Raw genomic sequence first — 27,500 nt, 5'->3', positions numbered from 1 at the left:
CTCCTTCCAGCCTGGGCTGCTGTGGCCTGGCTCACCACGGGCCTCCAGACCCAGTATCAGAACGAGGGGCCTCGGGGGCTTGGACCTGATGGTGGGTCGTGCATGTGGGCTGGGGCTGCGGGTGCATGGCGCTCCAGCTGGAATGCCTGAGAATGCACCCAGGTCTGAAGATCCTGTGTGGCACCCATGTCTTCTCAGTGCACGTCAATGGCGTCGAAGCTCTGTCACGGGGCCCGTGGGTGCCCCCGAGTCCGCGTGGTCAGCGCGTAGGTCAGGCATGCTGCACTGTGTGGCTCTTCGCTAGGGGCTCTCCAGCTTCCACTTCTCTTTCTTTGATGTGCTTAGACCTAGAAAATAAGTCCCCTTCCTGCCTGTTGCAAAGTAACGTAAGAGTTCCCTCACCCGAGTGGATGCAGACCTTCTTGCTGTCAGCCACTCTTCCTTCATACACATACCCAGCCCAGGTGACCAGAACCTCCCAGGACAGATGAGGCTTTGTGTCCTTATGAGACTGGGAGAACCTGCTGGGCACCCCTGCTGCAGGTGCTGTGGTGGGTGGGGACCCCACTGCCCTTCCCACTGAGCCCGTCGTGGCCACCTGACTTGGTGGGATTTCCAGGCAGTCACTTCTGTTTCTTAAAAATAGCTTTATTGAGGTACAATTCACATACCATGTAATTCACCCATGGGAAGTGTATGATTCAGTGGTTCCTAATACAGACTTCTGCAGCCATCACCACCATCAACTTTACGACATTTTCATCAGCCCGAGAAGACACCCTACACTCCTTAGCTGTTCCCATCCAAGTCCCCCACGCAGTAACCACTCATCTTTTAGTTTTCTATGGATTTGCCTATTCTGGACGTTTCGTATAAATGGCGTCATACACTACGTGGCCTTCTGTGCCTGGCTTCTTTCAGCATGATGTTTTCAAGGTTCCTCCATGCTCTACATGTACTAGTGCTTCATTCCTTTTTGCAGCCAAATAATATTCCATTGTATGGATGCACCTCACTTTGTTCATCCATTCCTCTGTGGATGGACTTGTCTCCATCTTTTGGCTATCGAATGAAGACTGATGCTATGAACATTCGTGTACAAGTGTTAGGAGTTGGCTTATGAGATGAAATGGATTGACCAGCAGGCTGGGTGCAGTGGCTCACGCCTGTAATCCCAGCACTTTGGGAGGCCGAGGCAGGTGGATCATGAGATCAGGAGTTTGAGACCAGCCTGGCCAATATGGTGAAACCCCGTCTCTACTAAAAATACAAAAATTAGCGGGGCATGGTGGCGCGCACTTGTAGTCCCAGCTACTCGGGAGGTGAGGCAGGAGAATCGTTTGAACCCAGGAGGTGGAAGTTGCAGTGAGCTGAGATCGCATCATTGCACTCCAGCCTGGGCAACGAGAGCGAAAATCTGTCTCAAAAAAAAAAAAAGGCTGGGCACGGTGGCTCATGCCTGTAATCCCAGTGCTTTGGGAGGCCGAGGCAGACGAATCACGAGGTCAGGAGATCGAGACCATCCTGGCTAACACAGTGAAACCCCATCTCTACTAAAAATACAAAAAAATTAGCGAGGCGTGGTGGCGGGCGCCTGTAGTCCCAGCTACTCGGGAGGCTGAGGCAGAAGAATGGTGTGAACCCGGGAGGCGGAGCTTGCAGTGAGCCAAGATTGCACCACTGCACTCCAGCCTGGGTGACAGAGCGAGACTCCATCTCAAAAAAAAAAAAAAAAAAAAAGAAAAAGAAATGGATTGGCCACCCATCCCGTGGGAATCAGGGCTTGTATGGTAATCTAGGAGGAACACCTGTTTGGGAATTATTTATGCTTTTGAGAGAAATCTTGCCCTCCAGCATAAAGCAGGGAAAATGGCAGTCCTTCAGAACCGGTCTTCAGCAGCCTCAGAAGGTGGACACAGTCCCCAGCTTGTGCCCAGACAGATGCCTGAGCAGCCCAGCCTTGGGTGTGAGCCTCTCGGATGATGGAGTGGAAACCCAGCGGGCTGGCCTTTCTTTGGCCTTCCTCCTCTCAATCTCCATTTTAGGGTCTGCCAAACTGGGGCTGCCTCCTGTCTGTGAGCAAGCCTGCAGTTGGTTTCTCTTCTATTTACTTTCTTTCTTTCTTTCTTTTTTTTTTTTTTTTTTGAGACAGGGTCTTGCTCTGTCGCCCAGGTTGGAGTGTTGGAGTGTAGTGGTGTGATCTCGGCTCACTGCAACCTCTGCCTTCTAGGCTCAAGCGATTCTCCTGCCTCAGCTTCCTGAGTAGCTGGGATTACAGACGTGTGACACCATGCCCAGCTAGTTTTTGTAATTTTTTAGTAGAGACGGGGGTTTCACCATGTTGGCCAGGCTGGTCTTGAACTCCTGACCTCAGGTGATCCGCCTGCCTTGGCCCCCCAAAGTACTGGGATTACAGGCATGAGCCACTGCGCCCGGCCTTATTTTCAATGAGATCAAACAAGACACCAGCAGATGGAGACTGGCCCAAAGGGCTGTACTGCCCCTTCCTTCCCTCACCTGGGATCCCCTGCCCTCAGCCACCAGCAGGTGGGATGCCTTGGTCATGGGAGCTCACAGAGCTGATTCAGGCACTGGGGGTCTTGGACTGGAGGCCTGCCTGCCGTGTGCAGTGAGACCCAGCCCCTACCAACAGGCAACTTCGAGGGCAGAGACTGAGGGCCTGACCTAACGTCTAGTTACAGCGCCCTCCTCCCCGGGGACCTTACCCGCATTCTCCATCAGAAACATAGCAAGCCAGACATCATGCTTCCTCTTCCCTTGTGTAAGGACAGTCTCCCTCCTGGATAGGAGACACGGATTGTTATTGGGGAAGGATAGTAACCCATGTGGCATGCCCAGTAGCATCCCTAAGAACAGGGGAGCTGTGTGATGGTGGTGAGGGGATAGGCCCCTCGGGCATTCCTCTCGCACCTGTCACACCATCCACGCTGTCACAGCGGCGGCTCTAGCCTGGGCTCTTCGGGGACACAAGGGCTCTCCTCCTGCCACTTCCAAGAAGGAAGGGGCCTCCTCTTCTGTGAGAGGTGCTTCTCCCTCAGGGCTGGCTGCAGGAGGGCTGAGGCGGGAGGATCCCTGGAGCAGTTGTCATCAGCCCTTTCTTGAGCGCCAGCTGTGTGCCAGGCCAGGCAGGGGAGGCTCTGATCACCCCCCCACACAAGGAACTCAACATCTGGTGACTGAGGACAAGCGTCACAGTCCCTTCCCTGTAAGAGCTCATAGTGGGGGATCGAAGTACCTAAAAACCTGGTATGACAGGCGCCGTGGGGTGGGGGGGTGCCTTCTACTTGGGAGTTGTGCAGTGAATTTTGGTGTTACATAGTTTTGGAACTGTTGTACAGTTCCTTGCTATTTTTGGCAAACGATGCTGGTCTTTCATTTGCAGAGGGGTTGGGTGCAAAGTCTCCTTTGAAAAATTTATGTGAGCAAGGAAAAAGGGAGAGGATCTCAAAGACTGGGTTACGTAGATCACGTTCCAGGGGGTGCGTGACGGCCCACTTGGGCAGGGGGCCCAGATGTGGGAGCAGCTGGCTCAGGGCCTTGCTGGCATTTCTCAGAGCCTTAATGTTGGTTTTCTGTTCGGTGAGCAGGAAGCAAGGCAGCGAAGACAACCTCCAGGGCACCAACCCGCCCCCCGTGGGGGAGGAGGAAGTGCTCTTGTGAGAGGCAGTCCCTGCGTGGAAAGTTGCGGGGCCCCTGCCCCCGGCTCCCCCGCACGCATGCATCCACCGCGGCCGGAGGAGGCCATGGATCCCGAGTAGCTGCCTGGATCGCTCGACCTCGCATGCACGCCGCGTCGCCTCTGGGGGGCTGCTGCACCGCGTTTCCATAGCAGCATGTCCTACGGAAACCCAGCACGTGTGTAGAGCCTCGATCGTCATCTCTGGTTATTTGTTTTTTCCTTTGTTGTTTTAAAGGGGACAAAAAAAAAAAAAAAAAAAAGGACTTGACTCCATGACGTCGACCGTGGCCGCTGGCTGGCTGGACAGGCGGGTGTGAGGAGTTGCAGACCCAAACCCACGTGCATTTTGGGACAATTGCTTTTTAAAACGTTTTTATGCCAAAAATCCTTCATTGTGATTTTCAGAACCATGTCAGATATACCAAGTGACTGTGTGTGGGGTTTGACACTGTGGAAAGGCGAGCAGAAAACTCGGGCGGTCTGAGGCCATGGAGGAGGTTGCTGCATTTGAGAGGGAGTAGGGGGCTAGATGTGGCTCCTAGTGCAAACCCCAAACCACGGTACCTTCCAGAGCCGGGGTCTCAAGGAGTCAGAGCAGGGCTGGCCCTCAGTAGTTGCAGGGAGCTTTGATGCAACTTATTTGTAAGAAGGATTTTTAAATTTTGTATGGGTAGAATTGTAGTCAGGGAAACAGAAAGGGCTTGAAATTTAATAAGTGCTTCTGGAAGGGGATTTTCCAAGCCTGGAAGGGTATTCAGCAGCTGTGATGGGGCAGCATTTCTCCTGAAAGACTGAACGTGTTTCTTCATGACAGCTGCTCAAAGCAGGGTTTTTGAGATAGTTGACCGAGCTCTGGTAAATCTCTTTGTCAAATTACAAAAACTTCAGGGTGAAATCCTATGCTTCCATGTACATTACATGGCTTAAGATTAAACAAAAAAGATTTTCAAGTCTCTAACTAGAGTGAACTCTGGAGCACAGTAGTTCAGAAATTATTTAGAGCTTCCAGGATACATTTCATGGCTTCAGGCATGTGATGAATTAGAGCCGATGAAACCTGTGCCCGCCTGTATATATTAGCAGCTTAGCTAGTTCATAACCTGTATATTCTAAAGACTGCTAAGGTTTTGTTTTCATTTTAAATCCTAGCTGATTGTTGTGGTCGATGAAATACCCAGTTTCTGGAGGGCCAGGTGGGAAATGCTTTCACTGTCCAACACACAAATGATCATCCTGAGGATCTGAGCTTCCCTAGACGCCACACAGTAACCTTGGGGCACCCTTTTAGAGAAGACTGTTGAAACCCATAGCACTCCTCAGGGTATGAGGAAACCAGGGCTTGGCACAGGAAGTTCCCCTTTGTAGTTAAAAGTCCAGAAAGAAAGGGTTCATCTTTTTGACTTCCAACTGATATTGGGAAGTTTGGTTGAGGTTCAAGTGTGACTCCTTCCAGAGCCACAGGTAGGGGAGTGTGAAGTTGAGGGGGAGGAAACCTGGAAGGACTCTACCCTGGGAGATTCCCAGCTCTGCTTTCCAGCGCTTGGTGGAATCTGGGCTGGGGAAAGATGGCACCGGGAAACTCTGCTTCCCCATCGTTTCCATCTGATCAGCCGTGGTGTGAGGACTTCTCAGACAAAGGCAAGGCCTCGTGCCCCTGCCCAGCCCATTCATGGAGCCCTGGGCTTTCTTGGCTTCCATAGATCCTAAGCTCTAGACTGTAGTTTAGCCAGACTTGTTTTGCTATCTTATAAGCAGTTCAGAATTAGGGAATGCTGGTTTTGAAGAGCAAAGGACAGGTAGTCTAGAGAGGGTCGTCTGGCCTGCTTGCTGGGTCTTTGTAACCCAGCACTTCCTCTTGCCCTCCTGGCTTTACATTTATGGGGAGAAGACTCAATAGCTCCACCCCTTCTGGCACCAGATGGGGCTTGGTTAGTTTGCAATAAGCACCTTGCAGAGGTTAAAGCCAGTGGGTCCCTAGTCTTAGGCCCAGCCTGCTTGTGTGGGCTCTGGCCTGGCCCGGTGGCTGGCCCAGGGGGCGGCAGTGCTCAGAGCTTCTGCAGGGCTTCTCTTGTTTACACAGCTGCATCAGACAATGCCATTTCTCCCCACCACGGAAACTTCCATCTAAGATTTCTTCCAGGGAATGCCAGCAATCAGGCAGCACCCAGCTGTGGGGCAGTGGGGTGGGGGAGACCCACATTGATGACTTTTTTTTTTTTTTCTTTTAACGAAGAAACACCAAAGAAAGCTGTGGAAAGGACCTGCCCCACATGAAAAGGATAAGCCAAGATGGCTGTAAACACAAAGCATTTGAGCTGCCACTCTTGGAGCACATGGATTTTTCAAAAGCCAGCTCTGTCAGGAAAGGAGGTGCTCTTATGAGCAGCTCTTCCACTGGGCAAAGAGGACGCCCATAATTTCTTCCATTGCTAGCTCATCTGTGGGACCAATTTGGTGTAAGCAACCTGTGGCCTGCACCTGTGGCCTCGAAGGAAGCACAAACCCTCCATCCACTTCCCATTTCCTCTGCCCTTTTCCACCTCCCCCTTCCATCCCACCAGCTTCCAGTGGCTCCCAGAAAGCCTTATTGAGCCCCTGTTGACACTTGGGGCTGCGGAGGCCTCTCCCCACTGGTCTGGCCTTTCCTGAGAGGCAGGTCTTCCGTCCTCAGAGCCTTTCTGGAACAAGGAGAATGCCTGTGCAGGTGGACACACAGGCCTGGCCTGTCGCTCTCACTTGTCTTCCAGCGGGGAGCTTCACGTTGCCGAGTGGAAGAACCATGACCTCCACTTGCTTCCAAGGTGCTAGGGAAGTTTCATGGTACGCTGGTTCCCCTCTCCAGCTGGAGGCCGAGTTTCTGGGGACTGCAGCCTTTTCTACTCTGTGATCGATTCAATGCCCGATGCTTCTGTTTCATTCCCGACCCTTTCTACTATGCATTTTCCTTTTACCAGGTGTATAAAGTTAAATACTGTGTATTTATCACTAAAAAGTACATGAACTTAAGAGAAAAATAAGCCTTTCGTGTTTTTCCACAGATGTTTAAGCGTCTCTGTAAAGTTGAAATAAACAGACAGCAAAATGGTGCCAAGCCTGGGCCTCTTCGGGAGGTTTGTATTGGTGGTTGTTTATTTAGGCCGCCTGCCCTGATGTCTGTATTTCTTCCTCAGGCTGACAGCGAGGTCAGACGCCCAAGTCAAGGCTAATGTATTCAGCAAATCTCTAATTTAGAGCATGTCCTAGGACCTCGGTACTCAGTGTGGCTCCCAGACCAGCAGTGCCAGTGTCACCTGTGAGTGGGTTAGAAACACAGGTGCCAACCGGGCACGGTGGCTCACGCCTGCAATTCCAGCACTTTGGGAGGCCAAGGTGGGAGGATTGCTTGAGCCTAGGAGTTCGAGACCAGCCTGGACAACATGGCAAGACCCCATCTCTAAAAAAAAAAAAAATTACAAAATTAATCGAGTGTGGTGGTGCATGCCTATGGTCCCACAGCTACTCGGGAGGCTCAGGTGGGATTGCGTGAGCCCTGGAGGTCAAGGCTGCAGTGAGCTGTGATCATGCCACTGCACACTAGCCTGGGCAACAGGGCGAGACCCTGTCTCAAAAATTAAAAGAAAAAAAGAAATGCAGATGCCCAGACTTGGCTTAAACCTGCTCCCCAGGTGACTCGTCTGCGTGCTGAAGTTTGAGCAGCACGGCTTTCGCAGGCAGGTAATTGCAAGATTCTGGTGGAGGCCAGACAGGTGGGCAGCCCCCGAGCAGTCTTAGTCACACTGAACTGTGGCCTAGTGTGCCACATGATACTTTACCCCACGAGGTAGGGATTAACCCCGTTTTATGGATCATCATCTGTGAGGTGAGGCTCCAAAAAGTTAAGTCAGTTGTCCAAGGGTTAGAATTTGCCAGCAAAACCCTTCTGGTTTTCTTTTTTTCTTTTTTGAGACAGGGTCTCGTTCTGTCACCCAGGCTGGAGTGCAGTGGCAGTCTCGGCTCACTGCAACCTCCACCTCTCAGGCTTAAGTGATCCATCCACTTTGGGTTCCAAAGTAGCTGGGACCACAGGGGCCCACCACCACAGCAGCCCCCACACCCAGATAATTCTTAAATTTTTTATAGAGACAGAATCTCACTGTATTGCCCAGGCCTGGTCTCAAACTCCTGGACTCAAGCAGTCCTCCCACCTCAGCCTCCTGAGTTGCTGGGACTACAGATGTGCACCACCATGCCTGGCTAATTTTTAAATTATTTGTAGGGATGAGGTCTCACTATATGTTGCCCAGGCTGGTCTCAAACTCTTGGACCAAGTAATCCTCCTGCCTCAGCCTCCCGAAGTGCCGGGATGACAGGCACGCGTCGCCGCACCCAGCCTCCTGCTGGTGTTCGTGGCATCTAGAAACACACCCACCCCTCACCCCAACACTGGCTTGCTTTCTCATTTGTTTTAGAAAAGAGGAGGCTAAACAGCATCTCCCCCACTTCGGAAGACAGCCAGTGACCATCACTCCTTGACGAGCAAGATCATAAACACACCCATTGCCCTTAAGTCTGTTTTGTGCTGCTGTTACAGGGACCTAAGACTGGGTAATTTATAAGGAACGAAAATTGATTTCTCACATTTCTGGAGGCCAGGAAGTTCCAGATCAAGGTGCTGGCAGGTTTGGTATCTGGTGAGGGCTGCTCTCTGCTTCCAAGAGGGTGCCTTGGTGCTGCATCCTTTGGAGGGAGGAACACTTGTCCTCACATGGCAGACAGTGGCAAGGCAGACGGGATGATCTCCCTCTCTAGCCCTCGTATAGGGCACCGACCCCATTCATGAGGGCAGCGCAATCCTGACTCAGTCACCTCCCCAAGGCTTCGCCTCCCAATAAGGTTGCATTGGGGGTTAAGTTTCCAACATGTGAATTTTGGTAGACACATTCAGCCCATATCACCATTCCTAAACATTCCAGCTTCATTTGACCCATGTGCCTAAGCAAGCACTTTTTATTTTTTCAGACAGGGTCTCACTTTGGTGCCCAGGCTGGAGTACAGTGGCACCATCACAGCTCACTGCAGCCTCAACCTCCTGGGCTCAAGTGATCCTCCGGCTTCAGCCACCCAAGTAGCTGGAACTACAGATGTACACCACCACACCCGGCTAATTTAATTTTTTGTAGAGATAGGGTCTCACCATGTTGACCGGGCTGGTCTTGAATGTCTGTGCTTAAATGATCCACCTTGGCCTCCCAAAGTCCTGGGATTATAGGCAACAAGCATTTTTTTTAAAAGGCAGCATGAGCCAGAGCTTCAATAAAGGGAGTTGGTAAACTTTTTTTTTTTATTCCAAAAGCAAGAAAAACCCAGCTTGGCCATTTATCCAGCAGAAGCGGAGTATTTCTAAAATAATGGTTCCCCTCAGTACTTGGAAGTGAATTCATGGCAGAGGCGAAGGGCAAACTGCTTCCTCTAGGGGAATTCTGAATACCTGATGGAAAATTCAGCTGGTGTGTGGCCGGGTGCGCTGGTTCATGCCTGTAATCCCAGCACTTTGGGAGGCTGAGGCGGTGGATCATGAGGTCAGGAGTTCGAGACCAGCCTGGCCAACATGGTGAACCTCTGTCTCTACTAAAAATACAAAAATTAGCTGGGTGTGGTGGCAGATGCCTGTAATCCCAGCTACTTGGGAGGCTGAGGCAGGAGAATTGCTTGAATCCGGGAGGCAGAGGTTGCAGTGAGCCGAGATCATGCCACTGCACTCCAGCCTGGGCAATAGGGCAAGACTCTGTCTCAAAAACAAAAAAACACAAACATTTAGTTGGTGTGAAGTTGCAGCTGGAAATAGCTTCATCACATTTCGAACCTGTGCGGAGCTAGGTATGCGTGCTGCTGCTTTTGGTTGGAGACTTTGGGGAAGCAAATGGGGAGGGGAGAGGAAGCCACTTCCATGTTACCAAAAATTGTGTTACCCACAGCATAGAATTGTAATTTTATGTCAAAATGGAAGCACAGGTAAGATGTCACTAGAGAAAAAGTGTCCTGTGAACTGTATAGGAAGACAAGCTAATGACAGAAATTATTAGGCTTTAAAAAGTAGGCGGCTGGGTGCAGTGGCTCATGCCTGTAATCCCAGCACTATGGGAGGCTGAGGTAGGAGGATCGCTTAAACCCAGGAGGTGGAGGCTGCAGTGAGCAGTGATCGCACCACTGCACTCCAGCCTGGGTAATAAAAATAAATAGGCCAGGTGTGGTGGTGCACCCCTGTAATCCAATCACTTTGAAAGGCTGAGGCGGGTGGATCATTTGAGGTCAGGAGTTCGAGACCAGCCTGGCTGGCCAATATGGTGAAACCCCGTCTCTACTAAAAATACAAAAATTAGCTGGGCATGGTGGCACGTGCCTGTAATCCCAGCTACTTGGGAGGCTGAGGCAGGAGAATCGCTTGAACCCGGGAGGTGGAGGTTGCAATGAGCCGATATTGCACCACTGCACTCCAGCCTGGGCGACAGTGAGACTCTGCCTCAAAAATAAATAAATAAAGAAGTAGGGGAAAATGTGCATAAGTGCCAGAAATAGACCATCCCATGGACCTTTTCTGAGCACAGTGAGCCGGACAAGTGGATTTACTGGTTGTCTTAAAAGGGTAGGAAGGAAAGTTCTAGCACATGCTACGAGACAACAGACAGGGATTAAGAAAATCACGCTTTAATGTCTGGTCCTCGATCACCTTAGCACAGCGCTTCTCTGAGGAGAAATGCCAGCTCTGCCTCATGGCTGCAGTGAATGGTCGGGGGAAGCCTGCAGCCCAGGCCTGCTACAAGTCTAGTGACTGCAGCCAGGCGGCCTCCCCTGCCGCATGAAGTGCTTGAACAGAGCCGCCGTGCCTCAGAGGACTGGGCGTGTCCTGGAGACAGCTGGAGACAGGAGGCTTCTGAGCAAAGCCAGCTCCAGCCCTGAAAGCCACAGCAGTGCCACTGCCTCGGGCCAGCACACCCTCGACAACCCCAGGTTGCGGGAATAACAGAGTTGACCCAGCCAAGAACAAACTGGTGACCTCCTGGGCCGAGTGGGCAAACAGATCCTGCACACAACACACAGGAGCTGCTGGGGAACCCTGAGTGCTTGTGGAGTGGAGACTCAATCAGATTCCAGAAATTTCTCTGGGGTGATATGGCGGCCATTTCTCCCTCCTCCTCCTCTCTGTTCTTCGATGGGGCCGTGGAGAGCCCAGGCGTGGGGTAGGCCTCACTGGTCCAGCTCACTAGCAAGACCCTGCAAAGAAGGACACAAGCAGATCAAGGTGCCCCCAGGACCCCTTGTGGCAGGCGGGAGGGAGTTGTGCGCCCGGGAATTCACCGCCAGGGGTTCTCAAGTTGGTCCCAGGCCTGGAACCCAACCCTTCCTGTTCGGCAAGGTGAACTGAAGTCGTGTGTGCGCACAGGCGTTCTCAGAGCATGCACTATCATCACCAACCTGAGATGTCGCTCATTGAAACGAGGCTGGGTTTAAAGAGTCAATCTAGTACAGGGGCTTAGGGATGGCGCGGCTGCTGAGAGTGGCGAGACTGCCTGGGTTAATGGGGACACCACGCCACACTGGTGCCAGCCTCTGCAGAAGGGCCTCCCCAGACGGGCCCACGCCGAGGGCTCCCACACCTGGGAGATGAGAGGTCTGTGCCTGCTGGGGGCCAGGAGGGGCCTACCTGCTCGTAATCTTCCACATATTTATATTTCTTCTCCCGATAGTAGAGTCTTTTCTTCGTGCAGTAGAGGACTATGATGTCACACAGCACGGTCGCCTGAATTTAGCACAGGGGGAAAGTAAGCCAGGATGCTTGCAGCCCATCTTATTCTTTGCATGCCCCTTCCTGAGAAGCCTGGAATCTTTACCGGAATGGAAAGGCACTCCCATCTCTTGGGAGAGGCTGGGACCCGAGGGGGGTGGTCTTGGCGAAGGGAAGGTGGGAGGAGGGCTGGGGGCCAAGGGAAAGAAGGTGGGAGGGTCAAGTCTAGAAACTCATCTGAGGTCTAGGGCCCAGGGCCAGGACCAGGACCCCAGCCCAGGGTCTCACCTCACCGTGAGGGTGAAGGCAGGGCCTAAACCACTCACCATGCCTAGCAGCGCCAGGCCAGAGCCGATGTTGATCATAGTGGGGATGATGTCAAATTTCCCTGCCTGCCAAGACAGAGAAAAAGAAAAAAAGTGTTTCTGCAGGGGCAGGGAGAGGCCCCTTGTCCCTGCAGGGAGTGACGGAGGGGAGCCAGTGGCGGCGAGCTACCTTCCCAAACACGATGATGTCGAAGCGGATGCCATAGGCCTTGATGAGCGTGCGCTGCTCGTTGCCAGCCAGGTCTCTGTAGTACTTGGCAAACCTGAGGGGAAAGAGGATGGATCGGGGAGATGGCTGGGGCAGGACCTTGGGCCCTGTGAGAGGATGTTAGAGTGGAGCTGGCACAGGCGAATGGTCCACTCTGCCGGCTGAACGGATGCTGGAGCGGCTCGGGGCCTCTCCTGGCTGAGGCAGGCTGTGCAAGCAGGAGGATGCGGGGCCCACGAGGTGGAGGGGCACAGGGAGACCTCCTCCTCCAGCACCACCGTCCTCTCCTGAACCTGAACAGTTTGCTCTCAACATCCCACCTGGTACATCTTGCCTGCCTCCCTCAAGGGACCCTGGCCTCCAACATCCAACAGTAAGAATGTGACCAGCCAGCATTGCAGGAGGGGACTAAGCCAGCCCCAAACACAGCATCAGTGCAGGGCCTTTTTTTTTTTTTTTTTTTTTTTTTGAGATGGTCTCCCTCTGTTGCCAGGCTGGAGTGTAGGGGCATCAATCTTGGCTCACTGCAACCTCCGCCTCCCGGGTTCAAGCAATTCTCCTGCCTCAGCCTCCCGAGTAGCTGGGACTACAGGTGCCCACCACCACACCCAGCTAATTTTTGGATTTTTTAGTAGAGACGGGGTTTCACCAAGTTGGCCAGGATGGTCTCAATCTCTCGACCCCCGGCTTTTTTATTTTTTTATTTTTTCAAAGAAACATTGATTCTGTGCACACAGTCTTCAAGAACAACAACAACAACAAAAAGAACCACTGATTCGTCACGCAGATAGATGAACAAAACGTCATCTGTCAACACAACAGAATATTATTTGGCCATAAAAAGAGACGAGGTACTGACACAGGCTACAACATGGATGAAGCTTGAAAACATCAGGCTAAGGGGAAGGAGCCAGACGCAAAAGGCCACATATATATATATATGAGAGAGAGAGAGAGAGCGCACACGCGTGAGCAGGGGATGGATGGTTGGTGAAGAACCATCAAGACATACCATCTGCTGCCCCGTGTTCTCCAGGGACCCACCAGGAGCCTCGGCCCGCACCCTAGCTCCATGCTCTATCTGGCCCACAACTTCTATGCCATGGGCCAGGCCTGGGAGACTCAGGCAGGACCTGGTGCTGCCCGAGGTCGGGGGATAGGCGTCCTGAGGTCTTTCTGTTTTAGGGCTCTGACCTAAGCTTGAGGTTTCCACAAGAAGTGTGTGACAGTAAGAGATGGAATAACACAAATCTAACTGCTAGAAAAGAAAAATTCAAATAGCTGCTTTACTCAATGAGCCAGAAGTTTCAAAAGGACAGCAGATCCTACAATTACACAGGTCTTAGGATCCCGTATGGATGGGATTCCACACGTCACCACTAGGGGGAGGCAAGTGCAGCCCAAAGCACCGCTGAACGCGCCCAGGAGCGTCCTTGCAGGGCCTTTTTTTTCCCCCTGAGACAAAGACTTGCTTTGTCGCCCAGGCTGGAGTGCAGCAGTGCGATCTCGGCTCACTGCAACCTCTGCCTCCCTGGCTCAAGTGATTCTCCTGCCTCAGCCTCCCAAGCAGCTGGGATTACAGGCATGCGCCACCATGCCCTGCTAATTTTTGTATTTTTTTTTAGTAGAGAAGGGCTTTCGCCATGCTGGCCAGGCTGGTCTTGAACTCCCGACATCAGGTGATCTGCCCGCCTTGGCCTCCCAAAGTGCTAGGATTACAGGCGTGAGTCACTGTGCCTGGCCTGGAGGGCCTATTTTTTAAGGAGTGTGAAAAATGCAACAAAGGGTACATGGAAATGTACCTGGCTACAGATTCTGCTGCCTCGAGGAAGTGGCAATAAGACCCCGTCATGAGATCATCAGCTGTAGTGAGTTGAACAGTGTGTCCCCAAAAATTTACATTTACCTGAAGCCTGGGAGTGTGACCTTATTTGGAAATAGGATCTTGGCAGACGTAATTTGTTAAGATGAGGCATACTAGAGTAGGGTGGGCCCTAAATTCAGTAACTGATGTCCTTACAAGAAGAAAAGACACAGAGACACAGGGCAGAAGGCCTCGTGACGGCAGAGGCAGAGACTTGAGTTATGCGTCCACAAACCAAGGAATGCCATGGGCTACCAGAAGCCAGGAGAGACAAGTAAGGACTCTCTCCAGAGCCTTCAGAGCGAGCACGGCCCTGCTGACGCCTGGATTTTAGGTTGTGGCCTCCAGAACTGCGACAGAATCAAGTCCTGTGGTTGCAAGCCACTGTTTGTGGGACTCGCTTACACCTGCCCCAGGACACCGAGATGACAGCATTTGCAGCAGGGAACCCAGCAAGGCCTTTCAGGGGCCTCAATCCTGTGTCCCCTGCACTCTGGAGATTCTGGCACTGGTTCAACCTTCGAGAAACCAATTCCTGCGCCAGGCCCCAGAGGCCTTTGGACTGGAGGATCACGAGATCATCCGCTCCTCGAGACAGTGAATGGAGGTCATGGCTGAGCCTGGCGCTGGAAAGCTCGAGCCCCCAGCCTCTCCTGGCTGCTCTAAGAACCATCTCAACACATTTCTTGCGGCGGGAAAGGGCAAGGAGGGGTCTCGGGGGCCGGGATGGCCCCGGAGCAGGACACTACTAAGGGCCTTTTACCAGCATGGCCTTCCCGCCACCTTGGACGGGGGACCGGCAGCCTGCCCATGGGGTGCTGCCTGAGTGCTGGTCTTCAGTGGGCGGCCCACTGGCGCGTACCCAGCCACCAGCACCCCCCACAACATGAGCGAGGGGCCCAAGCTCACGCCCACCTGAAATTGTAGCCAGGAGACACGTTGTGCTCGACGTCCCGTGTATCCAGGCGGCGGAAGGAGTACCTGGGCAAGCAGTGGGAGGCGGCTCTGTCCAGGTTGCAGTCCCAGTTGACTTGGATGCCCATGATGCCTCCCTGGGGGTGAGCAGCAGAGACACGGCAAGGCTTTCCTCAGCGCTTGGCACAAGACGCCTCCAGGGCCGGGTCAGGAGAGCCAGGGCCCGCACCCACCTCCACAGCCATGTCCTGGAAGCTGTGTCCTGCGTTCTCCACTATTTTGCCAAGATGGAATATGGGGCAGAAGGGATCTGTTTTAGCATCATAAATGCACGACTTGAGGTAAGTAGTGGTGATGTTGGGAAGGATATTCCTCCTAAAGTTGAGAGGAAGCAGGAAATCAGAGCGACAAAAACCTCAGAGAAGAGGGAAGAGCCGTAAGTTTCTCCAAGACCCTGGTGAACTCACACACCTGGCCACCACTTACTTGCTGAAATTAAATTTGGGATACCAGATGTTGTTCTTAACCAAAAGAGTGAAGTTTTCTGCAGCCTTTAAAAAAGCAGGTCTGAAAAACAATGATAACATTACTGTTAATAAAATACAAATATATACAAATACATACCCATGCTATATATATAAAATATGTATAGTGTGTATGTGTGTATATATATTTTATTTATTTTTTTGAGATGGAGTCACTCTGTCACCCAGGCTTGAGTGCAATGGCACGATCTCAGCTCACTGCAACCTCAGCCTCCCGGGTTCAGGCAATTCTCCTGCCTCAGCCTCCTGTGTAGCTGGGATTACAGGCGTGTGCTACTATGCCTGGTTAACTTTTTGTGTATTTTTAGTAGAGACGGGGTTCCACCATGTTGATCAGGCTGGTCTCCAACTCCTGGCCTCAAGTGATCTGCCTGCTTCAGCCTCCCAAAGTGCTGAGATTACAGGCATGAGCTACCACGCCCAACCTATGTATATTTTTGAGACAGGGTCTTGCTCTGTTGCCCAGGCTGGAGTAAATTGCATGAACAAGGCTTCTTGTAGCCTCCACCTCCCAGGCTCAAGGGATTCTCCTACCTCAGCCTCTCAAGTAGCTGGAAATACAAGCATGCATCACCATGCCTGGCTAATTAAATTTTTTTTTTTTTTTTTGTAGAGACAAAGTCTTGCTACATTGCCCAGGCTGGCCTGGAACTGCTGACCTCAAGCGATCCTCCCACCTCGGCCTCTCTGTGCCGGACTACAGGAGTGGGCCACCATGTTCAGCCCCTATGTAATATTTTTAAAAACATATACACACATCTTACAATGCCATTTTGTCAAGAAGATGAAACATGTCTAGCATTTTCTACTCCCTTCTGCATACACACTCTTCTTCTCTTCCAAGAGAAGACACTGAGCCAAGCCTTCCAGGTTCTTCCTCTCAAGGAAGAGCAGGCCCTCTCCCCCAAGGCAGTGAAAACTGAATTGCTAAGCAGGGAGGGGATTTGTGGCCTCACAGTAGGCCAGGCTTTGGGGCCTCAGGTGTTCTCCAGGGAAAGAATGAAGGCTGGGCAGATCCGGTTTTACAAGTCAAAGCAAAAGTAAATTTGCCTACAGGCTGGATCCTGGTCTGTCTGAAAAGTGCACAAAGCACCTGCCAGCAGGTGCGCCCGCCTCTTGTCAGAAGTGCCACGTCAGCTCCTGGCTGACAATACAAGTTGAATCTGTCCCCAAGGGGACTCCATTTCTTTGGTGAATTTCTCCTGGAGAATCTGGCACTGTACGGCTAACTCTTCTGTGGGGGATGTTCCCCTGATCCAGGTGGGATCTTTGGAATGACAACGTCAACAGTCTTCCCAGCCCTGAGACAGGAGCAAGGCCAGTGACAGGGCCGCACTCTGAGGAGAGCTGAGCCTGTCATTGCTGCTGTCAGAGAAAGGCTGGGACCAAGGAGCTTCTCTCAGGTGTTTTTTTTGAGATGGAGTCTTGCTCCTGTTGCTCAGACTGGATTGCAATGCTGCAATCTCAGCTCACTGCAACCTCTGGGTTCAAGTGATTCTCCTGCCTCAGCCTCCTGAGTAGCTGGGGTTACAGGCGTGCACCACCACGCCTGGCTAATTTTTTCATATTTTTAGTAGAGATGGGGTTTCACCATGTTGGCCAGGCTGGTCTCGAACACCTGACCTCAGGTGATCCACCCACCTCGGTCTCCCAAAGTGCTGGGATTACAGGCATCGGCCACCATGCCTGGACTTCTCTCAGGTTTTCAAAGTCCCCACTCCCTCAAGAGGGATGGCTTACAACAGGGGTGTTCAAGTTTTTGTCATTTCCTGTACCATAACACCCACACACACACACCTGTGTACCTCATATGTAATACTTTAAGATCAACTCACCTTTTTAGAGAAATTGAGATGAAATTCACATAACATAAAATTAACCATTTTAAACTGGACAATTCTGTGGCATTTAGTACATTCGTAATGTTGTGCAATCATCACCTCTATCTAGTTCCAAAACGTTTTATTTTTTGTTTTGTTTTTGAGACAGAGTCTTATTCTGTCGCCCAGGCTGGAGCACAGTGGCATGATCTCGGCTCACTGCAACTTCCATCTCCCAGGTTCAAGCAATTCTCGTGCCTCAGCCTCCTGAGTAGCGGGATTACAGGGGCGCACCACCACGCCTGGCTAATTTTTATATTTTTAGTAGAGAGGGGGTTTCACCATGTTGGCCAGGCTGGTTTTGAACTCCTGGCCTCAAGTGATCCACCCGTCTCTGCCTCCCAAAGTGCTGAGATTATAGGCATGAGCCACCGTGCCTGGCCAGTGTTATTTCTTACATCAGTGTGCACTTAAAAATCATTTTACACTGCATTAGATCTTTAACAGTGTCCAATAAAAGTATATTGTGAGGCCAGGTGTGGTAGCTCACGCTGTAATCCCAGCACTTTGGGAGGCTAAGGCAGGTGGGTTGCTTGAGCCCAGGAGTTCAAGACCAGCCTGGGCAACATGGCGAGACCCTGTCTCTACAAAAAATAAGTTAGCTGGGCATGGTGGTGCGCCCCTGTGGTCCCAGCTACACAGGAGGATGAGGCAGGAAGATCACTTGAGTCCAGGAGTTCGAAGCTGCAGTGAGCCATGATCGTTATCACTGCACTGGGTGACAGAGCAAGATCCTGTGTCAAAAAAAAGCATCTTATGAGACACAACTACAAGCCACACTCCAATTTAAAGTTTCCTAATAGCCACGTTACAAAGTAAAAGAAACAAGTAAAATTTTGGACAGTAACCCAAAATATTACTTTAACATGTAACTAACACAAAAAAATCAATGAGATATTATACATTCTTTTTTTCATAATAAATATTCAGGGCTGGGCGCGGTGACTCACGCCTGTAATCCCAGCACTTTGGGAGGCCGAGGCGGGCGGATCATGAGGTCAGGAGATCGAGACCATCCTGGCCAACACAGTGAAACCCCGTCTCTACTAAAACTACAGAAAAAATTAGCTGGGTGTGGTGGTGGGTCCCAGTAATCCCAGCTACTTGGGAGGCTGAGGCAGGAGAATGGCGTGAGCACAGGAGGCAGAGCTTGTAGTGAGCAGAGATGGCGCCACTGCACTCCAGCCTGGGCGACAGAATGAGACTCTGTCTCAAAAATAAATAAATAAATAAATAAATAAAAATAAATAAAAAATAAATATTCAGAATCAGGCTGGGCGCGGTGGCTCACACCTGTAATCCCAGCACTTTGGGAGACTGAGACAGGTGGATAACCTGAGGTCAGGAGTTCGAGACCAGCCTGGCCAACATAGTGAAACCCCATCTCTACTAAAAATACAAAAATTAGCAAGGTGTGGTGGGGGGGTGCCTATAATCCCAGCTACTCAGGAGGCTGAGGCAGGAGAATCACTTGAACCCGGGAGGCAGAGGTTGCAGTGAGCCGAGATCACGCCACTGCACTCCAGCTTGGGCGACAGAGTGAGACTTCGTCTCAAAAAAAAAAAAAAAAAAAAAAAAATCGGATTTGATGATGAGTGCACTTCCTATGGACAGCCCATCTCCTTTCGGACCCAGCCATATTTCCATTTTCAATAGCCACACGTGGCCAGAGTCTCCTGTGCTGGAGAGCACAGCTCTGTGAGATCCTCTCCAGCTCTAAGATGCTAGGATTCCTTTTCTTTTCCTATCTCCTTCCTTTGCCTTAGCAATCTCTAAATCTGCAGTTCTCAGCCTTTCCTTCTGTCTCAACACACCCAGGATGAGGTTCAGTGACTTCCTGCTCCCCGGGGCTCATGGAGGCCTCAGTCTGCGCTCTCGGTGAGAAAGGCCCTGGGCTGCACGCACTTCTCAGAGCGCTCCCTGGACTCCACCCCACGAAGCACAGCCAATTACAACCACGAAGAATGTTATTCTAGAGCAACCTTGAACCTGGCTAGTTTAGTTGATTTTTAAATTTTTATTTATTTTCTAAAATTTTTATTTTTTGAGACAGAGTCTCTCTCTGTCGCCCAGGTTAGAGTACAGAAGAGCGATCTCAGCTTACTGCAACCTCCACTTCCCGGGTTCAAGCAATTCTCCTACCTCGGCCTCCCAAGTAGCTGGGATTACAGACGACCGCCACCATGCCCAGCTAATTTTTGTATTTTTAGTAGAGACGGGGTTTCTCCATGTTGGCCAGGCTGGTCTCGAACTCCTGGCCTCAGATGATCCGCCTGCCTCAGCCTCCCAAAGTGCTAGGATTACAGCATGAGCCACCGTGCCAGGACGAACCTGTCTAGTTTAGTTTAAAATACACTGTAGCAAACATCTGTTGTTTTCTTCCCAGCATGTGCTCCCAGCTTTTCTGGTAACAGAACCCCAAATGTCCTTTGGAAGCCATATCTCCCCAATGCTTGCCTGTGTCACTTGGGTGGGTCTGACTCTAGTCCCAGCTGCAGAGGTGGGCATGTGACCCAGGCCCAAGCTGATAAGCAAAACCCATGCCCCAGCCACAGAGATGTGTTGAGAGATATGGCCGCTGATGTGATGATGGACAGGTCTAGAATCTCCAGGGACAGCTGGAAAGGGAGACTCAGCCTTGGGGGGCTGTAAGTGCAGCGCTGCCTCCTGGGCTATGCTGTGGGTCCTGCGAGTGAAGCTGGCATGGAGGGACGCAGAGCCAGGAGGGGAGACTAGGGTGTTGTCCTTTATCCCTCATTCTGTCGCCCAGGCAGGAGTGCAGTGGCCTCTGTTGCCCAGGAGGGAGTGCAGTGGCACCATCTCAGCTCAGCAACCTCTGCCTCCCAGGTTCAAGAGATTCTTCTGCCTCAGCGTGGCACAAGATTCTCATGGCCACGCTGGATCTTTTTGGTTAGCCGAACAATACACTTTCCCCCGCTGTGCATGCATGTGTGTGTGTGTGTGTGTGTGTGTGTGTGTGTACATGTGCTTAAGGCACTGAGAACTGTTTCCTGTCAGTTATTTGCAACTGACAGAGTCCTAACATACAAGGAGGTCACCTGCACCCTTCTCGTGAGTGACAGACACTTGTGGCCCACCTTGCCACTGATGGTCGCTGCCTTGTGGCTGACAGCAGCCATCCTAGGGCAGCCTGACTCCACACAGACACCAGAAACACACAGGTGTAACTCCTTGACCACCTCTGCTCAAGGCTGACACCCAGAGTTGAAGGTGCTTCCGGCTGGGTGTGGTGGCTTCTGGCTGGGTGTGGTGGCTCCTGCCTGTAATCCCAGCACTTTGGGAGGCCAAGGCAGGTGGATCACTTGAGGTCAGGAGTTGGAGACCAGCTTGGCCAACATGGCAAAACCCCATCTCTACTAAAAATACAAAAAATTAGCTGGGCGTGGTGGCGGACGCCTGTAATCCCAGCTACTCGGGAGGCTGAGGCACAGAAAATCGCTTGAACCCAGGAGGCAGAGGTTGTGGTGAGCCAAGGTCGCACCACTGCACTCCAGCCTGGGGTACAGAGTGAAACTGTGTCTCAAAAAAAAAAAAAAAGCACTTCCTTCCCTAGGGCTGGACTCACTGTGGCACGTGTGTGTCATCCTCCACCGGGCACCAGGCTGCCACCTCACACGTCTTGACGGACCGGTTGAAAGGTACACATCTGCCTGTTGAGACTCCTACAAGCACAAGGGGGGGTCCCACGTCCACAGGGGTCTCCTATTTTCTACCTTTTTGGAGTAGAGAGTGAGAGTCCCATCCAGCCTCCCACGTGCCAGTCTTGAGCTGTGCAAATCTGGGATTTAGACAGTGTCGGTGTCCAGGAGTTCCAATCGGCACCTGTGTGCTGGCCACATCTCAGCCAGGGTGATGCCAAGCTAAAGAATGGGACAAGAGGCCAGGCACGGTGGCTCATGCCTGTAATCCCAGCACTTTGGGAGGCTGAGGCGGGTGGATCACGAGGTCAGGAGTTCGAGACCAGCCTGGCCAACATGGTAAAACCCCATCTCTACCAAAAGTACAAAAATTAGTTGGGCGTGGTGGCGCGTGCCTGTAATCCCAGCTACTCGGGAGGTTGAGGCAGGAGAATTGCTTGAACCTGGGAGGTGGAGGTTGCAGTGAGCCGAGATCACGCCACTGCACTCCAGCTTGGGCAACAGAGCGAGACTCTGGCTCAAAAAAAAAAAAAAAAAAAAACCAAAAACCAAAAAACAAAATTGAGAGTAGGGCAAGAGCTGGGATGGTTTGTGGGGCTCCAATGACAGCAGTGAATGTAGAGAGGGTTCCAGGACCCCAACCTCGACACCTGGCTCACCCAGGGTCACGTGAAGGAATTGGGAGGATTTCTCTATCAGAGAGGCTCCACAGTGGGGGCGATCTGCTCAGGGGCTGCCCTCCCCAGGAGGCCGCAAGCTCGTACCGTTGCTGTGGGTGCCAGCAGAGCCGGCAGTACAGCTGGCATCTGATTCACACACAGTGGTCTCATCTGGAATCTGGAAAAAGAAGGAGTGAAAACAAGGTCCACGTGGTCAGGCCCCACACACAGGTGGACAGGCGTGGAGAGGGGTGTGGGGCCTGGAGCTCTTCCCCGGGGGCCCTCCTACCTCGGGGCACAGGCCCTGGGTCTGGTTCATGGTGAGGATCACGTTGGTCATGACGAAGACGGAGTTTTCCTCCTGCAGAGGGGAGAGAGCACGGGCAAGTCACGCTCAGAGGACTCATGGAGAGCCAAGAAAGGCAGACGCTGACTGAAGAGGACAACTCAAACACTGACCGCATGGTCTCCCGCTCTCTCCCATCAAAGTTTATAACCTAATGGAAAACGGCGACTCAAACAAATCCTTGTACATAAATATTCAGAGCAACACTTTTCACAAGAGCCAAAAGGTGGAAACAGGTCAGGCGCGGTGGCTCAAGCCTGTAATCCCAGCACTTTGGGAGGCTGAGGCGGGCGGATCATGAGGTCAGGAGTTCAAGACCAGCCTGGTCAACACAGTGAAACCCCGTCTCTACTAAAAATACAAAAATTAGCCAGGCGTGGTGGTGGGCGCCTGTAGTCCCAGCTACTTGGGAGGCTGAGGCAGGAGAATTGCTTGAATCCAGGAGTCAGAGGTTGCAGTGAGCCGAGATCACGCCACTGCACTCCAGCCTGGATGACACAATGAGACTCTGTCTCAAAAAAAAAAAAAAAAAGTGGAAACAGCCCAAATGTCTGTCCTAGTCTAGTCACACAATGGAATGTGATTCAGCCATGAATGAAAAGGAATGAAGGGGCCAGGCACGGTGGCTCACACCTGTAATCCCAGCACTTTGGGAGGCTGAGGCAGGCGGATCACCTGAGGTCAAGAATTCCAGATCAGCCTGGCCAACATGGTGAAACTTCGTCTCTACTAAAACACACACACACACACACACACACACACACACACACGGAGCCGGATGTGGTGGCAGGCACCGGTAATCCCAGCTACTCAGGAGGCTGAGCCAGGAGAATCACTGGAACCCGGGAGGCAGAGGTTGCAGTGAGCCGAGATCACACCAGTGCACTCCAGCTTGGGTGACGAAGTGAGACTTCATCTCAACAAATAAAATAATAAAATAAAGGAATAAACCACTGACACAGGCTACAACACGGATGAACCCCAAAAACATGATGCTGAAAGAAGCCAGACACAAAGGCCACACAGGACACGATTACATTGATGTGAAATTTCCAGAACAGTCAAGTCCATAGAGACAAAGCACTTAGGGGTTGCCAGGGAGTGGGAGAAGTGGGGAATGCGGAGTGGTTGTGTAACATACGAGGCTTCCCTTTGGGGTGATGGAAATGTTTTGAACTAGATAGAGGTGATGCTTGCATAACACTGAATGCACTAAATGTGCTGAATTTTTCATTTTAAAATGGTTAATTTCTTTCTTATTTATTTATTTATTTGAGATGGAGCCTTGCTCTGTCGCCCAGGCTGCAGGGCAGTGGCACGATCTTGGCTCACTGCAATCTCCGCCTCCTGGGTTCAAGCGATTCTCTAGCCTCACCCTTCTGAGTAGCTGGGACTACAGGTGTACACCACCACACCTGGCTAATTTTTGTATTTTTAGTAGAGATAGGATTTCACCATGTTGGCTAGGCTGGTCTCCAACTCCTGGCCTCAAGTGATCTACCTGCCTCAGCCTCCCAAAGTGCTGGGATTACAAGCATGAGCCACTGTGCCTGACTTAAAGTGGTTAATTTCTGTAAGTGAATTTGACTGCAGTTATAAAAAGGGGGGGGGGTCTGCAAACTGAAACAATGGTTTCTCAATCAAACTTGACTTATTGAGGGAAAGAGCCAACAAGTGCTAAAAACATTCCCTGCCAATCAGATGATCTCAGAGGAATAAAAACATGAGGCCTCATGGGGCTCAAATCTGGCTGGTTTTCTTTCCTAACTGAAATGATAAATAAAACATTCTAGAGAAGACTCGGTCAGGGTCAGCAAGTGACATTTCTCTTTGAGAAGGTTCTGTTTCCTCCTTATACGTATAAAGGTGCCAAATAATTGATTTAGAGTTTCTGGAAAGCAATTTGCTAGGGATGAGACTGAAAAATTGCTGATAATGACCTCCTCATATAAGGAATAAAAGGCAAAGACCCCAAAAGATTCTAGTTGGATCCTCCTCTCACTGGGGGCTGGTATCCATCTATCTAATCTAATCTATCTATTATCTGTCTATCTAATCTATCCTATATCTATCATCTGTTTTCTATTTATCTATTATCTATCACCTATCTAATCTATCCTATCATCTACCTGTCATCTATCCTATCTATTCCTTTTCTTTCTTTTCTCTTCTCTCTTCTCTTTTCTTTCTTTTTCTTTCTCCTATCATTTATCTATATCTATCTATCTATCTATCTATCTATCTATCTATCTATCTATCTATCTATCCATCCATCCATCCATCCATCTATCCATCCATCCATCCACCACCCATCCAATCAAGATGGGGTCTCACTATATTGCCCAGGCTGGTCTTGAACTCCTGAGCTCAAGTGATCCTCCTGCCTTGGCCTCCAAAAGTGCTGGGACTACAGGCGTAAGCCACTGCACCTGGCTGGGCCCAGGCATTTTAAAAGGAGATGCCCAAAGCTTTCAGCATTTCACACTGCTGAGAAGAACGGTCAGTAGTGGGAGCCATCTTGAGGATCAGGGCAACTCAGAAACCAACCAGTCTATAGACATCCCCAACCCCACGTCTGACAAGTGGTGGAAGCTCTAGGAACAGCTGGCGTCCTCCAAAAGCCTAGGGCAAACTATGTTGGGAGACAAGGAGAAGGCCACAGGAGCAGGCGTGAGGACGTGGCATGAGCTGCAGCCTCTCTCCCGCCACGCTGTCATGTTCCCAGGTGTTCAATGTACAAACACACTCCGCGTTTGGTGTTAGAGAAGGCCGCTCCTACGACTCTCCTGAGTTATACTTGGAGCAATCCAGTATGGTCTACTTTTTGTTTCCTATCTCTCCTTCTTTCTCTCTCTTTTAGAGTTGGGGTCTTGCTCTATTGCCCTAGCTGGAGTGCAGTGGCGTGATCACAGTTCACTTCAGCCTCAAACTCCTGGGCTCAAGTGATCCTTCTGCCTTGGCCTCCAAAAGTGTTGAGATTACAGGCATGAACCACCACATCTGGTCTGTTTCCTATCTCTTATCTACTTCAAATTAAGGGGAATTTCAATCAGGAGATGAGCCAAGGGGCTGCCAATAGATGACTGTGTTCCATCTACGAAGAACACAGACATTGTGAAAGCTCATGAGGAAGGCCCTGGGGAACTCACACAGCCCCTGCCCAGATCCACCAAAGGCTGAGTTGGGGGTGCTCCTTTCCACCAAGGGACAAAAGTGGGGCTTGTGCCCTTCCTCATCCGCCCAGTAAACACACCGAGCATGACATTCCCAGAGCTCACCAGGACAAGGCTATGCCTGCATAGGAGGCAGCTGTCTCTCTGCTGAGACAGGTGCATGCTAACAGGACTGCCCCCTCCAGCCAACTACAAATCCCCTGTTCCACTTGATCTTTTTTTTTTTTTTTTTTGAGACGGAGTCTTGCTCTGTCACCAGGCTGGAGTGCAGTGGCACCATCTTGGCTCACTACAACCTCCGCCTCCCAGGTTCAAGAGATTCTCCTGCCTCAGCCTCCCTAGTAGCTGGGACTACAGGCGCCCACCACCACACCCCGCTAATTTTGTATTTTTAGTAGACAAGGTTTCACCGTGTTAGCCAGGATGGTCTCAATCTCTTGACCTCGTGATACAGCTGCCTCGGCCTCCCAAAGTGCTGGGATTACAGGCGTGAGCCACAGCACCCAGTCCTTCCACTTGACCTTTATGGCTCAATAGCTCGGTCTCCTCTCTGGACACCCCACAAGACCCTTCTCTTGAGAAGGCAGGGGGAAGAACACACCTGAAGAAAGAGTTTCTGAAGTTCTTGTTTTCCCTGGCAAGAGCTCTGAGCCAAGAGTTGGCAGCTTATCTATACTGGTCACCCTCGGTCCCTTAGCACATAGGCCATCTGGAGGGCTATGTCAGGGTTTGACTGTGTGGTGCAGAGCTGTTACCAGGACTAAAGAGTCAATGTTTAACTTGGAGCTTTGCAGATTAACAGCCTGAAGACTAGTATGCAGCAGTAAACAATGTCTTCCCTTCCCTTTGTTCCCGATGGAGTCCCGTGCTGCTGTCTGTGTTTCCTTCTTGTTTGGGTTTTGGTCTCTTTTTCTTTTTCTCTCTCTCTTTTTTTTTTTTTTTTTATAGAGACGGGGGTTTCACCACATTGCTCAGGCTGGTCTCGAACTCCTGGGCTCAAGGGATCTGCCTGCCTCAGCCTCCCAAAGTGCTGGGATTACAGGTGTGAGCCACCGTGCCCAGCCTAAAGTTTTTACACTGTCTGAAAAGATTTACCTTGTGGATTTGGGACAATAACACAAACCCAAATGTGGAAAGGTGATATTTCCACTTGAATTTTTATCAGGATTTAAGACATTTGTTTTCTCATCTTTCAGGGCCTGAGAGAGACCGAGATGTCTACCTGGAAGGCTTCCTGTCTTTCAGCCTGCCATGCTTTCAGGCTGAGGAACCACAGCTGCCTGGATACACTCTGTTAGTTCCCAAGCTGAAAAGAGATCTGGCTGCACCGTTTTCTTGGACTAAAACAATCATTCTGGGCATCGGCGATGTCAGGACTTAGGCCACGTCAATCATTAATCAAGTGTGCAAAGTCAGTAAAGAGCAAGGTGTCAGTGTTAGACAGAAGACACAGTGGGAGACACACCTGAGCTGGTATCACATAATCCGCCACATCCCAGATCCGGAATCCAAGTTTAGAAGTGTTGGTCACAGCCACGCCCTTGACCTTGGTCGTAACGGAGCTGACCACGGAGTCAGTTTCCTGGTAGCCCTTTTCCCACACAAACACCCACCTATAAAATAAAACAGGCCTCTTAAATTGCCATTAGGATTCAATGGATTTGAATTGATGGGGAAGCTTCTGCTGGCCAGTGGTGGGAAGTCCGGTGTTGACTAATTACATGACTTTTTACAAGCTACAGTACCTTCCAGGGGGCTCTATTTCCACTTCTGCCAAATGGGGATAGTAGCACCTAAACCACAGGAGGGTTTGTGGGAAATAAATGAAGTGGTGCAGGTAAAGCACTCAGCACACTGATGGCACAGAGAAGACACTCGATGAATACTGTCTTTATGACATTTGAGCACTTTCTTTCTTTTTTTTTTTTTTTGAGACGAAGTTTCGCTCTTGTTGCCCAAGCTGGAGAGCAATGGCGCGATCTCGGCTCACTGCAACCTCCGCCTCCTGAGTTCAGGCAATTATCTTGCCTCAGCCTTCCAAGTAGCTGGGATTACAGGCATGTGCCACCATGCCTGGCTAATTTTGTATTTTTAGTAGAGACGGGGTTTCACCATGTTGGCCAGGCTGATCTCGAACTCCTGACCTCAAGTGATCTGCCCACCTTGACCTCCCAAAGTGCCAGGATTACAGGCATGAGCCACAGCACCTGGCCCTTTGAGCACTTTCAATGCCTGTGACCTATGGGAATCACCAAGGGATAATACAAATTATAATAGTTACCACTGGAGTGTTTATAGGCACCAGGCACTGATCTAAGCTCTTTATATGTATTAACTCATTTAATCCTGACCACTTTATGAGACAGGTATCATTATTATTATTTCTGTTTTACAGAGGAGGAAATGGAAACACAGAGAGGTTAAGTCACTTGCCCAAGGTCACACAGCTAGTGAGTGGCAGAG

General features: G+C 50.9%; 2 protein-coding genes across 13 annotated transcripts in view; one reads left to right on the top strand and one right to left on the bottom strand.

Annotated features, from left to right (window-relative positions):
• Positions 1–26,350, top strand: part of CAMKK2 (calcium/calmodulin dependent protein kinase kinase 2) — a 76,943-nt gene extending 50,593 nt beyond the window's left edge. For 4 of the 9 annotated variants that reach the window (XM_055237772.2, XM_055237767.2, XM_055237769.2 and 1 more), the window contains one exon: positions 3,609–6,791. In XM_055237772.2, the coding sequence (XP_055093747.1) occupies positions 3,609–3,681 (73 nt within the window). In that variant the 3' untranslated portion in view covers positions 3,682–6,791. Of the gene's footprint in view, positions 1–345; positions 1,751–3,608; positions 6,792–26,233 lie in introns of those variants that run through there. The other 5 variants (XM_055237773.2, XM_055237771.2, XM_055237764.2 and 2 more) reach the window with 4 other exon arrangements.
• The window catches only part of P2RX4 (purinergic receptor P2X 4), a 23,493-nt gene continuing 6,361 nt past the window's right edge, over positions 10,369–27,500 (bottom strand). The window contains exons 2-13 of one of the 4 annotated variants that reach the window (XM_055237779.2): positions 26,783–26,830; positions 26,503–26,650; positions 21,808–21,879; positions 21,624–21,696; positions 20,787–20,883; positions 15,262–15,342; positions 15,009–15,150; positions 14,776–14,912; positions 11,958–12,051; positions 11,789–11,854; positions 11,382–11,477; positions 10,369–10,951 (exon numbers count right to left, since the gene is read on the bottom strand). In XM_055237779.2, the coding sequence (XP_055093754.1) occupies positions 10,925–10,951; positions 11,382–11,477; positions 11,789–11,854; positions 11,958–12,051; positions 14,776–14,912; positions 15,009–15,150; positions 15,262–15,342; positions 20,787–20,883; positions 21,624–21,696; positions 21,808–21,879; positions 26,503–26,650; positions 26,783–26,830 (1,081 nt within the window). In that variant the 3' untranslated portion in view covers positions 10,369–10,924. Of the gene's footprint in view, positions 11,478–11,788; positions 11,855–11,957; positions 12,052–14,775; positions 14,913–15,008; positions 15,151–15,261; positions 15,343–20,786; positions 20,884–21,623; positions 21,697–21,807; positions 21,880–26,502; positions 26,651–26,782; positions 26,831–27,500 lie in introns of all 4 variants that reach the window. The other 3 variants (XM_055237780.2, XM_063614699.1, XM_055237781.2) reach the window with 3 other exon arrangements.

This window comes from Symphalangus syndactylus, chromosome 13 (assembly GCF_028878055.3).
Source record: "Symphalangus syndactylus isolate Jambi chromosome 13, NHGRI_mSymSyn1-v2.1_pri, whole genome shotgun sequence".
Classification (NCBI taxonomy): domain Eukaryota; kingdom Metazoa; phylum Chordata; class Mammalia; order Primates; family Hylobatidae; genus Symphalangus; species Symphalangus syndactylus.
Note: the sequence above shows the minus strand (reverse complement) of the source record. Positions and strands in the feature narration are given on the sequence as shown.